This window comes from Vombatus ursinus, unplaced genomic scaffold (assembly GCF_900497805.2).
Source record: "Vombatus ursinus unplaced genomic scaffold, bare-nosed wombat genome assembly UNPS02015016.1, whole genome shotgun sequence".
Classification (NCBI taxonomy): Eukaryota; Metazoa; Chordata; class Mammalia; order Diprotodontia; family Vombatidae; genus Vombatus; species Vombatus ursinus.
In genome coordinates this window covers 15,331-29,595 of record NW_020954794.1, presented here as the reverse complement: position 1 = coordinate 29,595, position 14,265 = coordinate 15,331, and the positions used below count along the sequence as shown (strand labels likewise).

Below are 14,265 nucleotides of genomic sequence, written 5' to 3'. Positions count from 1 at the left end.
CACTCAAGCCTTCTTTCAGACAGAGACAAGGTTTTTTGTGTCACTAATAGAAGCGGGCAAGATTTTAAGAATCTGTGTATTTGGTAGGAGCAAGACTGACTTTTTTATAGGGGAAAAGATTTGGGATGGGATCTAAGGGTGGTAAATAGCTTGGGGTGATCTAGAGGTAACAGAGAAGGGGTCTAGAGGGGATTAAGAGGTGGAAAGTAGCCTGGGATCCTCCAGAGGAAAATGAAATGAAATGACCACCTAGGATCCCAAGCCCCTTCTGCCTCTTGGTTCTGTGAAGGAGAATGGGGGAAAGGAAGGGGACAGAAGAGGAGTTGGAGAGGGTTTGGCCATCTTTTCCAAGCCTGGCCCTACCTGTAAGTTGCATTCTCTGCCCTGAGGGTAGGGCCTCACCTCCTGTAAATTCTGTAGGCTAGCCTCCTGCCCTGGGATCCTTCTGCCTCCCCAGTTCAGTCTGTTGAAGACTAAGGCCTGGCCCAAGCAGGGGGCCAAGAGACAGAGGGAATGTCCCCTGGGAGCTGCAGACCCCTACCCCAGGTAAGTGTGCTCTGTCTACAGACTTTATCAACATCAACAAAGAGGTCATTTCCACAGACAAAGAGGATGATCTATGAGGCTGGCAATCCCCTACCTATGGATTGTTTCTTTACAAAAATAGGCAGGAAATTGAAAACAATAATAACACCACCACCCAGTTCTCTCCTTCTGTACTTTGAATTGATTCATGGCACTTTGGCATAACAAGCATTAACCCCATAGTTGCTTTCCTATCCGTGTCATTTTTTTTTTGTTAAATTTTCCCTCATGATCCCTGAGACATAAGGAAGACCACTTCACTCATTCTGTAGGGGTCTTGTCTTTGCTCCTTTATACATTCCTAGCACCCTCCCCCTATATCGATAGAACTGTTCCCCCCTCCCCTTTGATTCTTTGGCCAAGCTCTCCCTGCCAGAAACCTTGACAGGATGCTCTGCTTAGTCTGAGCTGCACAAACAGTTGAAATGTCTGTGCACACTCACTGTCTTGGTAGCTGGTTTGACTCTCAAGGGCACACTAAGAGGGCAGTAAGGGTTGAAAGGGGCAAATACTGTGAGCTGGGGCTGGGGATGTTCCTGGCCTCCTGCATCCTCTGGTCCAGTGTTTTCAGGAGAATAGGACAACTCAAGAAAACAGGTGAAGTCAGTATCTGGGTCATATTCACATGTTCAAAGACTCTTACCAGAATTATTTGGACCAGGCCAAAGAAAGGGATACCTTGTTTAGCTGTTAATTGATTAGCATTTGTTAAGAACCTACTGCTTTCCTTGTTGAAGAGGATATAGGAAAGGGCTGAGTTTGGGGAACTATTCAAAGTTGTGGCAGTTTTCTTTTCTGATGGGGGAAAGGGGGTTACTGAAGAAGACACTCAGTTCTTATCAATGAGGCATCAGGCTCAAAGGCAAAGACATAATGGAGTGACTTACTTTCTCCTGAAAATCCACTTTTGACCATCTTCACAACAACCCTGTATAGTAGGTATTCTCTATTTCACAGTTCAGGAAACTGAGGCAAACAGAGGTTCAGTGACTTACCAACCAGGATCACATAACTAGTATGTGTGTGAGGCTGGATTTGAACTCAGAGCTTCATGATCTCCTACCATTTCATAGCTCCATCAACATTGTATTAATGTGCCCATCTTTCCACAACTCCTCCGACATTGACTGGTGCTATTTGTCATTTTTGCCAATTTTGCAGAATATGAGATGAAACCTCAGTATTGATTTGGTTTTTATGTTTCTCTTGTTAGGGGTTTGGAGCCTTTTTTCATGTGGTTGGGAATACTTGGCAGTTCTTTTGAGAATTTTTTGTTCCTATCCTTTGACCATTTATCTATTGGGGAACGACTATTTGTTTTTCATTTGCTTCAGTCATGTCTGACTCTTTGTGATACTCACTGGGATTTTCTTGGCAGAGAACTAGAACGGTTTGCCATTTCTTTCTCCAGCTCATTTTACTTAGGATGAACTGAGGCAAACATGCTTAAGTGACTGGCCCAGGGTCTCATTGCTAGTAAATGTTTGAGGCTAAATTATAACTTTGATCTTCCTGATTCCAGGCCTGGTGCTCTATCTACTATGCCACCTAGATGCCATTGGCTATTAGTCTTTTTTTAAATAGTATTTTATTTTTCCCCAATTACATATAAAAACATTTTTTATTCCTAAAATTTGAGGTCACAATTCTCTACCTGCCTCCTTCCTCTTACCTCTCCTGCACATGGTAAGCAATCAGAAAGAGGTTATACATAAGCAATCATGTAATACATTTCCATGTTATTCATTTCTGAAAGAAAACTTGAACCATAAGGAAAGAAAGTGAAAAATAGTATATTTTAGGTCTATATTCTGATTCAATTAGTTGTTTCTATGGAGGGGGATTGCATTTTTCATCATGAGTCCTTTGGGTTTGTCTTAGGTCATGTTATTGCTAAGGATAGCTAAGTTATTCACTGTTCATCATATAGTGTACTTTGCACAGTATTCTTCTGGTTCTGCTCACTTCACTCTGCATCAATTCATGGAAGTTTTTCTAGGTGTTTCTATAATCATCCTGCTTGTCATTTCTTATAACACTATAGTATTCTGTTTGATTCATATACTACAACTTGTAAAGACATTCCCCAATTAATGGGATTCTCCTCAATTTCCAATTCTTTGCCAATGCAAAGAAGAGCTATTACATAGGTCCTTTTCTCTTTTTTAAAAATCTTTTTAAAAATAATTAATTTATTTATTTTTAGTTTTCAACATTTGTTTCCATAAGATTTTGAGTTTTAAATTTTTTTCCCTTCCTTTTTTCTTCCCACTCCCCAAGATGGCATGCAATCTGACATACACTCTACTTATTTGTTCATAGTAGACATATTTTCACATTAGTCATAATGTATAGAATAATTTTTTTAAAGTCTTTTGTGGATACTGACTTAGTAATGCTATTGCTGGGTCAAAGGGTATGCACAGTTTTATAGCCCTTTGAGTATAGTTCCAAATTGCTCTCCAGAATGGTTAGATCAGTTCACAAATCCAACAACAGTGCATTATTGTCCCAATTTTCCTACTTCCCTCCAATATTTATTATTTTTCCTTTTCTGTTTATTAGTCAATTAAATAGATGTGAGGTGGTAACCCAGAGCTGTTTAAATTTGCATTTGAGAATTTTTCTATGACTATAAATAGCTTTGATTTCTTTGTCTGAACTGCCTGTGCACATCCTTTCACCATTTATTAATTGAGTCATGACTTGTGTTCTTGCAAATTTGACTCAGTGTTCTGTATATTAGAGAAATGAGGCCTTTATCAGAGATAATTGCTGTAAATTTTTTCTCAATTGTCAGCTTTCCTTCGAATCTTGGTTGCATTGATTTTGTTTCTGCAAAAAACCCTTTTTAATTTAATACAATCAAAATTATCCATTTTACATATAGTAATGCAGTTTATGGATGAGTTCATTCCATTCATATTGATAGTTATGATAACTAACTATTTCCCTCCATCCTGTTTCTCCTTATCTCTCTCCCTCTCTTTCTGTCCCTCTCTGTCTTTCTGCTTGTCTATTCTCCCACCTTTTGCCCTGTCTCTCTTCACCAGGGTTTTGATTCTGACCAATGCCTTCCCTAATCTGCCCTTCCTTCTATCAGTCTCCCCCTTATCCCTGTCCCTTTTTACTTCCCTATAGGAGGAGATAGATTTCCATACCCATCTGAGCATGTATGTTATTCCCTGCTTAGACCAATTTTGATAGGAGTAAGGCTCAAGCCCTCCATTCCCACCACCCCCATCTTCCCCTTCACTACAGAGCTCTTCTTTGCCTCTATTGTGTAAGATAATTCACCCCCTTGCACCTTTTCCTTCTTTCTTCTTGGAAAGAAATTCTCTTTCTCACTCCTTGACTGTGTTTTCTTATATATCATCCCGTCATAATCAATGTATACTCCTTCTAATTGCCCTAATCATCATAAAAGTCTTAAGAGTTACAGGCATCATCTTGCAACGTAGGAATAGAAAGAATTTAACCTTATTGATTCTCTTCTGTTTATCTTTTGATGCTTCTCTTGGGTCTTGTATTTGAAGATCAAATTTTTTGTTCGGCTCTGGTTCTTTTTCTTAGAAATGTTTGATTATCTTCTATTGAATGTCCATTTTTTTTCCCCATGAAGTATTATACAGTTTTTCTGTGTATGTGATGGTTGGTCATAATCCTAGTTCCTTTGTCATGCTGAATATCATATTGCACACCCTCTGATTTTTTAAGTAAAAGCTACTAACTTTTGTGTTAGCCTGACTGTGGCTCCATGACATTTGAGTTGCTTCTTTCTGGTTGCTTATACTTTTTTCTCCTTGACCTGGGAGCTCTGGAATTTGGCTATGATATTCCTGGGAGTTTTAATTTTGAGATCTTTTTTAGGATATGATTGTTGGATTCTTTCAATTTCTATTTTACCCTCTGGCTCTATGATATCAGGTCTATTTTCCTCAATAATTTCTTTGCCAAGAAAATACCATATAAAATGTGTTGTAGCGTATTGTTAAGATGTTGATCGAATCTTAATTTCTTTCCTGACTGCTTTCCATTTTTCTCATCAGGTTTTTTTTTAACTAAATAAGGAGTTTTACCCTAAGTAGTATGTTTCCCACTTTATATAACATTGAGTTTTACTTATTTCTAGTGATTCTGAATTTCCCTTGCTTAATCTGTTCTGTTCCTTTGTCTCTTTTTTATATTAGCAATCCCACATGGTTTTGATGACCAATGCTGTATGCTATAGTTTGAGGTCTGGAAGTTCCCTTCCCTCTCTATCCTCACTTCTTTTCATCATTCCCCTTGATATTATTGTAGGTCTTTTGTTTTTCCAAATGAATTTTGTTATTTTCTTCAGCTCCGTAAAATATCTCCTTCATAATTTTGTTATTGTTATTAATGCTGTTGTTCAGTCATGTCCAATGCTTTGTGACTCCATTTGGGGTTTTCTTGGCAAAGATATTGTAGTGGTTTTCTTTTTCTTTCTCTAGATCATTTTTCAGTTGAGGAACCTGAGGCAAACATTTTACTGACCTGCCCAGCATCACACACAGCTAACAAGGGTCTGAGCCCAAATTTGAAGTCAGATTTTCCTGACTCCAGGCTCAACATTCTATCCACTCTGCCCCCTAGCTGTCCCCATAATTTCATTACCGTAGTATTGAAAGTGTCAACATCATTGTTAAATCTCCATTTGAGTTTGAATCTTTTCTTGTCCCTGAACCAATTTCCATTCTTATTTTATTATGGAATGAAATGATATATTGATAAATTCTGCCTTTTTACATTTGTTTGTAGTATCTTGATCCTACTTTTCCCTGGACTCTGTCTGTACTCATGGAAAAGTGTGTTCCTAAAATTACTGAGGGGTAAGGGTTACCTTCTGACCAACTATTTTTACTATGCCACCTTAGTTAAACTTTTTTCCTAACAGTTAATTAGGTCTAGCTGGCTAATTAATATAATCTGATAATGAATGGGAACATGATAGAATAAAGGAAGTGAAAGGTGATATATCAGTTAAAAATTAGACCATGAGTCAGGTATTTTAAAGAAGAAATCACAATGATAAAGAAAGTAAAGGACAATTTTGTACATATGATGGAGAATTGTTCCCAAATATCAGAATCTCTGATAAAGTGAATCATATCCTAGCACATTGGCCAAACACACGTTGTGCATGGAGCAGATTGGAATTATGGTTGACTGCTCCCAAGTATAAAGACATTTTTAGATTTGGCCAACCTTTCGTGTATATGGTCCATTCTCTTGACTTTTGTCCTCCCAAGTTTCCAGAATTCTAGAGGTATGATTAGATCTTTTACTTCTCTTGAGGAAACTGTCAATAGCTTTCTGATGAATTAGCTGAAATACACCCTACATTAATTAAATTTTGCTTTCTTAATGTATAAAGAAACCCTTCACAATTACTCTTATTTCAAAGTAACTGAATAGTAGCATATGGACCAATTCTCTGATGCTTGTGCTAATTTTGGCCTGACAATAACACCAAGAAAATAGAGGTTCTCCAAAAGGTCAAGGATATCAAGGTAACCAATGGGGGGAAAAAGTGAAGGAAGGCAGTCTAGTTATACCAGATCTCATACTGTATTATGAAGTCATAATTGTCAAAACAATGTGGGACTAGCTAAGAGATAAAGTGGTGGATCAGTGGAATAGATTAGGTATAAATTACCTTACAGCAAATGACCCTATCTAGTATATATCTATACCTATTTCATGTACCCATATCTGGTATATGATAATCCTAAAGATCCAAGCTTTTGGAACAAAAACTCATTATTTCACAAAAACTGCTGGGAAAACTGGAAAACACTATGGCAGAAACTAGATATAGACCAACATCTCACAGTGCATACCAAAATAGGGTCCAAATGGGCACATATTTTACAAATAAAGGGTAATACCATAAGCAAATTAGGAGAGCATGGAGTCATTAATCTGTCAAATCTATGAATAAGGGAAGAATTTATGACCAAACAATTGATAGAGAACATTATAAAATGTAAAATCCATGGTTTTTATCATATAAAATTAAAAAGTTTTAGCACAAACAAATCCAATACAACCAAAATTATAAGGAAAGCAGAGAATGGGGAAAATTTTTTTCTAACAAGTATCCCTGATAAAGGCCAATTCCTTGAATAAATAAGAGAACTGAGTCTAATTTATAAACCCAAGTCATTCCCCAATTGAAAAATGGTGAAAGGATATGAACAGGTGGTTTTCAGAATAAGAAATTAAAGCTATCTATAATCATATGAAAAAATGCTCTAAATCACTATTGATTAGAGAAATGAAGTTAACACAACTTTGAGGTACTATCTCATACCTATCAGATTGGCCAATATGATCAAAGAGGAAAATGATGGATGTTGGAGGGAATGTGAAAAACTGGGATACAAATGCATTGTTGGAGTTATGAAATGATGTAACCATTCTGGAGAGCAATTTGGAACTTTGCCCAAAGAAGTATAAAACTGTGCATACTGTTTGATCCTGCAGTACCCCTGCAAGGCCTAGAACCCAAAGACATGAAAATAAAGAGGAAAGGGCCTATTTGTACAAAAAAAAATTAATAGCAACTCCTTTTGTGGTGATTGAGAATGGAGAATTGAAGAGATGGCCATCAATTGGAGAATGGGTAAAAATCTGTGGTATATGATTATAATGTATTCTGGTATAAGAAATGACAGGGAGGATGATTTCAGAAAATCTGGAAAGATTTAAACGAACTGATGGAAAATGAAGTGAACAGAACCAAGAGGACATTATACATAGTAACAGCAATATTGTTCAGTGAAGAACTGGGAATGACTTAGATACTCTCAGCAATACAATGATCCAAGGAAATCCCAAAGAACTAGTAATGAAGCATACTCTTTGCTTCCAGAGATAGAACCGATATTGTTTGCATACAGACTGAAAAGTGCTATTTTTCACCTTCTTTCTTATGTTCTTTTTCTTTTGTTCAAGTCTTTCTTTACCAAATATCTTTCTGGTAGCTGGAGGATGGGGTGTGACTCCTTAGTACAAACCACAAGGCCCTCTTTTGCAATCTTTCTGCAAATTATAAGCTCCTTTAAAATAGTACTTTTGGTTAGAAAACTCAACAGCTGCAGAGCAAGGACTTCTGGGGTATTCTCACTTTGACAGACAGGTTGATAAACACAGGATGAATCTGGGTCAAGAAAACCTGGGAGGAATAAGTAGTCAGATGACCTGTCTTGTCCAATTGAATTATGTTCAAAATATGTTTCCTAAGATTGTTGTAATTTTTTTCTTCTTCTCTTATAAAAATAAGCTCTGTACATCACATCTATGTCACAAATTACTGAGGAATTAGTTGACCTTACTTAGAGATAACCTGTCAACTGTTACAATTAAATCAGTGTTTATTAGCAAATTTTGTACATCAGATTGTATTCTACTGCAGATAACTAATTTTAACAGTTGACTCCTAGCTTTGCCAGAGAGAGCTCAGTGTTTGAGAGACTCCCAGGGAAAGCATAGGAGAGAAGAGGTTTTAGGCTGCATAGCAAACTGAAGGTCTACAGGGCTATTGTGCTGACCTCATTGTTGTGTGTCTGTGAAAGCTGGACAGTATAGCAGTGCTGTGCCAGGAAACTGAATCACTTCCATTTGAATTGTATTAGGAAGATTCTGAAGGTCACCTGGCAAGATAAGGTCCTGGATACTGAGGTCCTTTCTCAGGTTAGATCGCCAAGCCTACTTGGCAATCTCTACTGCAGAGAGCACAACTCTGATGACTGGCCATGTTGTTCAAATGTGAAAAGTATGTTTGCCTAAAAGACTATTTTATGGAGAACTTATGCAAAGAAGGTGCTCACAAGGTTGTCAGAAGAAAGTGATACAAGAACATTCCCAAGGCATCTCTGAAGAATTTTGTAATCAATTGTGAGACATGGGAGACACTGGCAAAGGACCACCCAGCATGGCCAGCCCACATCAAAGAATGTACTGTGCTGTGCTAGCAAAGCAGAATTGCAGTAGCTCAAAGTAATGGTGAGATGTGCAAATTTGGAGCCATCTGCACCCCAAATGTTCACATGGACTATTTGTCCCCAATGTGTGGTAGAGCGTTCTGGGCTCTCTTAGGTCATCCGTGGTCAGACACACTGTACTTTGACCCTGACATAGTGATGTCATTTTTGTCCTCTTGGAGCCTAAAGAACAACAAAAATAACCAACTATGTAACTACATGTTGTATTAAAGAAATCTGTTCCTGATAAATGAAAACAGTCATAAAGTGAAGGCATAAGATGTTTTAGCCATGACACATCATAGCCAGGGTAGCCTTGAGCCTTCATTGTAACAACAGATAACTCTCCTTCACTTGGCTGGAAAGTCTCCTATCCCTCAGGTCAGTCCAGATTGTAATGAGCATGTCTTTGGAGTCCTTTTCATGTTTTATCTAGATAAGACTTTGTTTGAGCCTCTCAGGAAATTAACTAGATCTTTCCTTTTTCTTTTGTCTCTTTTCTACAGTGAAACCTAAATCCCCACTCTCCCCCTGAATACAATATACTTGCCAGCTTCTCACAAACTTTTCACAGAATTTTCTTCATAATATATCAGTTTTTTATCAGTTCTGATAAGGAAGAAATTTCACATCATCTTCTCTCTTTCTCCTCCACAGATCCTTCTACCTCACAGATAAAACACACACTTTGACCCAGACTCCATAGAGAGACACATTTCATAGTAAAACATTTCTCAACTTTATTCCATCTGATCATATCAAATACTTTTCTCAATATTTCATTGAGCTCTTCACAATGATGGTTTTTAGTGTTGATTCTGATACTCAACAAGGATATGACTTTTGGGTAAATCCCCTTTGTATGCTTCAGTTTTCTCCTCTCACTTAATGAGGGTTAGACTGCATGAATTCTGGAGTCTGTCATCTCTCAATCTTGTGACATTTGATGGTTTAGGAGTTGGTGACATTCCAGGATGTGACTGTGGACTTCACCCCAGAGGAGTGGGTCCTCTTAGACCATCCTCAGAAGGAGTTGTACAAGGAGGTCATGCTGGAAAATGCCCGGAGCCTTCTCTCCCTGGGTAAGGAAATTTCCTCTGGCAGCTCTGAGTCTGCTATCAAGGGAATATCTTAATTCCTGAGTATGCTGGCTTTGGAGAATTTATCAATTACTAGAAAGGGAAAAGTGCTGGTCTCTTGTGTCTAAGAGACAAGGACCTCCTGCTGCCTGGTTTTCCTATAAAAGGTCAGTATGTTGTGTGAAGATAAGATGAAGGTTTCCTTGTTGCTCCTGAAGCTGTCTCTTGCCAATTCTGGGTAGGTTGAGGTCAAAGATCAGATCAGGATTCAAGCATCTCAGATGTAGAACCAATCCCATGAATTATTTAGTCCAACCTCTCCCTGGACATGAATTTTGTCTGCCACATCTTCTGAAAAGTGCTCAGGTGGCTTTTCCTTGCAACCCTTTCCTCTTTGGGATGGCCCAATCATTTAAGATACTCTTTTTGAGATGCATCAGTTTGTACCTGACAGCTCCTAGTTGTGTCTAATATGACACATTTGTCCTTCATCTTCCTTTACATCACCTCCACATTACAGCACAGATGGTGGAAAAGGAATAAGCATTTCTATTCACCTGCTGTTCACCAGCTGTTGTGCTAAGTGCTTTCTTTACAACATTATGTTATTAGGTGATGTGATTATCCCCATTTGATATTTGAGAAAACTAAAGGGAACAGGTTAAATGACTTTTCCAGAGGCACGCGGCTAGAAACTGTCTGAGGCTAGATTTAAATATGTGGTAAAGCCTTCTGGGCTCTCTTAGGTCATCCATGGTCAGACACACTGTACTTTGACCCTGACAGAGTGATGTCATTTTTGTCCTCTTGGAGCATAAAGAACAACAAAAATGACCAACTATGTAACTAAATATTCCTAAGTTCAGGCCCAGGGCTCTCTCCACTGTACTATCAGCTGCCTCTAATTTCTAGATAATGGAAACCATGCAGGGAGTCCATCCTCCTATGGCAAAGGTACACCAAGATCAAATTTTCTGATTATATATTGGATCCATGATCTTCTCCTCCACCTTTCCCCAAAGCTCCCAAAATAAATGCTATAGAAACCATGCTTAGGGACTTCTGGGACTTAATCCTGTGCTTTTTGCTTACATGCCCCTGTCAATAGCAGGAATAACAGACTAGTTCGGGATCAGACTGACTAAGGTTCATTGAGTTCCCTGGCAGGAGAATCTTACCAAAAGAGGCAATGACTCCCTGCATGAACAGTAACAAGGTTTTTATGAGTTTCTGGGAGTGATGAACAGGGTAGGGGAGAGGGCAGAAGCTGTTCATCCAGGTCCCTTTTGCTGGAGCTCAAGGCTGATCTGGCACATCGTATTTTTTTCCTCCCATTACAAGCATTAACGGGAGAATAATCCTGTTCTGTGTGAACATGATGGAGTGATTCTCAAGGGAGTAGCCTTGTATGTAAACTGTTTTCTGTAAGGAGAACTAAATGACAAGTTTTTCTCTGTGCTCATCCCTGATTCCCCATGTTCAGGGCTTCCAGTTCCCAGAGCATATTGGATTTCTTATTTTGAGGAAAAGGAAGCACCATGGATGCTGGAGCAAGAAGGCCTGAGGAGCTGCTGTCCAGGTGAGTGAAGTGAAAGCAGGTGTAAGAGAGCTGTGATTACAAGAGTCTTCTAGGTGTTGTAGCAAAGCAAGTGCTAGATTTGGAAGCAGGAACACCTGACTTGGAATTCTTTTTCAGACACTTTAAAAGTGTGTCCCTGGACAAGTCACTGAATCCCACTGAGTCTGTTTCCTCTTTTGGAAAATGAGGAAGTTGGACACCGTGGCAATTAAGCTCTCTCCCAGTGAGAAATCTATGATGCTAATAATAGTGATTGTTTAGAAGTGCAAAAAGGGGTTAGGCTTTCCAATATGGGCTCTTTCTTAGACTTTCTGCAGGTCGATGAATTAAATGCCTGCAATGTGCCAGATCTTCTGTTAAGCACCAGGGATATAAAGAGATACAAGGAACATTCCCTGTCTCCTGGATCTCAAATTCATGGGACATCCCATGCACCAAAAACAATGTACAAACCTGTTATAGTCAGGATAAATTGGAGCTCACTGAGAGAGTGAAGGAGGACCAGAAAGGCTTATTGTGGACAGTGGGCTCTAGCTGGGGTTTCATGGAAGCCAGGGCAAGCCTTTGAGGCAGGGGGATGGCATTGGAAATCCCATAGAATCATGAGATGGAGTGTTCTGTTCATTGGCCTCCTAAAAGAGGTCCATACCACTGAATTATAACATGTTTGGTGGGAATATAAGGTGAAAGAAAATTAGAAGAGTAGGAGAGGGCTAGGGAAAGAAGGGGGTAGGTGATTAATAGTCCTAGAGAGGATTTTATATTTGATCCTTTACCTAAGGAGTCATAGGAGGTTGTTGACTACATGAGGACCTGGTCAGTCAAGAACTTTGTTTAGGAAGATGAAGTTTGATCAGTGGGTGGAGGAATGACTGGACTGGGGAGAGACTTGAGGCAGCTGGAGCAAAGAGCAGATTGTTGGAAAAACTGATGTATGAGGTGTTTGGGGCCTGGACCAAGACAGTGGCAGTGTTGGGAGTGAAGGGGTGTATGGGAGAGATGTTACTAAAGTGGAATCACAGGACTTTGCAGCAGATTGAATATGGGGGTCAGGAGTGTTTGTGAGTCGCTGAGGAGTATATGGAATCTCATTTGTAAGCTTACACTATTAGGAGGATGCCTTGGAGGGCATTGGGAAAATAGGAATATGGGGGGAAAGAGAATGAGTTTGGTTTAGGGAACAATGAGAGGAGAGGCTGCAGAAAAGGCAAGAAGGATGAGGAAGAAGATATGGCCAGTGGATTTAGCAACTTTGAGATTTTTGGCCATTTTGGAGAAAGGAATTTCAATCAAACAATGGCATTGGGAGTTAGACTGCAGAGAATTTCAGAGAAACCTGAGGAAAGGAGTTGGAGACAGTAGTTGTTAATGTTATCTCCAACTGTTTAGCCAAGAAATGGAAGAAAGACTGTTTTGAGGGTTAGAGAGAAAAAGTTTTACTTGTGGCAGTGGGGAAGGAGTCATTAGTGTGGGAGAGACTGGAAAGTAGTGAAAAAGGGGGATGCTGGAGAGGCTGCATACTGAGGAAGACAATTGTCCTAGAATGGGATGATTTACACATGGAAAAGAGTTTGCTTTAGCTAGTAGAAAGAGGACCATTTCATCTGATTGTGGTATCAAAAAGGAAAAAAAGGCACTTGATTTATGAGATATGAGGAGGGTAAGGTAGCTCTTGATGAGTAATTAATTTTTTCAGTGAAAAAATGGAAGGCAAATTTCTCTGGGAAGGTGAGTGGGTGGTGGACAGTGGGAGCAAGCAATAAGGGGCAATTGGGAGAGAATAAAAAGAATTGGAAAAGCTGCTGTGGTGAATGACATAGGGAGGCACTTATGTGGTTTTCAGTCACTTCAGTTATCTTTGAATCTTTATGATCCATTTTGGGGTTTTCTTGGCAAAGAAACTGGAATGATTTGCCATTTCCTTTTTAGGCTTATTTTATAGATGAGGAAATTGAGGTGCACAGGGCTAAGTGACTTGCCCAGGGTCACACAGGTAGCAGGTGTCTGAGGCTAGATTTGAACTTGAGTCTTTCTAATGAGTACTCTATCTACTGCACCACCTAGCTACCCCAAGGGAGTCAATTAGGGAGATGTCAAAGGATAGCCTTGCCACAGTGAGGTCCACACTGAAATGATGTACCCTAAATTTACAAGGACCCAGGCAGCTTGGTTTTGTGATTTTCTCTCTCTCCATTCAGTAGCATCTAAGTAGTAGCAAAGGCTATTGCCTTATTTAGCATTAATCAAAGGCTGTGCTTTACAGAAATCATCAACCTCTGTTCCTTCCCTGATCTCTAAGGCTCAATCTTTGGCCCATTCTTGAAGAATTGTTGGCCTAATTCATTGAGTTGCTAGCCACTCTTGGATTAGGAAAGTGGGAAGTAGAAACTCCCAAGTCTCCTATAGTATGAGAGGCTCAGGAGCCTGAAAAGAAGTGTCTGTGATCTTCACTGTGGGTCTGGTGAGGTCCCATCAGGGTTAGAACCAGACAGAGGTCACTCAGTACAGGACATAAGGTGCAAGAAAGAGCCAGAAACAGGACCTAGGACAGAACCTGCATTTGCCAACTAAGAGAGGGACCAGAATTCATGGACTGGGGTCGAGGCTGGGGCCTGGTGTCAGCCTTGGGCCCAGTCAGTAAGCATAAATTAAGCCCCTCTAGGTTTCTAGGCAGTTCAGTAAGCTTTAGGAAGGGAAATGCCAGTGCCTGCTGTCAAAGAGTTCCCAGTCTGGCATACACACATGGAGATGGTTTGAAAAAAAGCAACATATCAAGGTCCTGTCTCAGTTGATCCAGGGCGTGGAGAGTGTTTGTGAATTGAAAGACATCTAGTTCAGTGGCATATAAGCAAACTCAAGGAGTGAGGCTAGTAATGGTTTAAGAAGGAGAGTAGAATTAGGAAGGAAAGAGTCAAAATCAAAACAAGAATGAGAAAAATTTCAGGCAACCCAGATATGCCTGCAGGTTCAGTTCCAGAGCTCTATGATAACGTGAATAGCGCAGTCAAGTGAA

General features: G+C 39.5%; 1 protein-coding gene across 1 annotated transcript in view; it reads left to right on the top strand.

Moving 5' to 3' along the window:
* The window catches only part of LOC114030826 (zinc finger protein 420-like), a 64,244-nt gene that overhangs the window by 46,398 nt on the left and 3,581 nt on the right, over positions 1 to 14,265 (top strand). The window contains exons 2-4 of the mRNA XM_027845731.1: positions 421 to 546; positions 9,550 to 9,676; positions 11,157 to 11,252. Of these exons, the coding sequence (XP_027701532.1) occupies positions 514 to 546; positions 9,550 to 9,676; positions 11,157 to 11,252 (256 nt within the window). The 5' untranslated portion in view covers positions 421 to 513. The remainder of the gene's footprint in view (positions 1 to 420; positions 547 to 9,549; positions 9,677 to 11,156; positions 11,253 to 14,265) is intronic.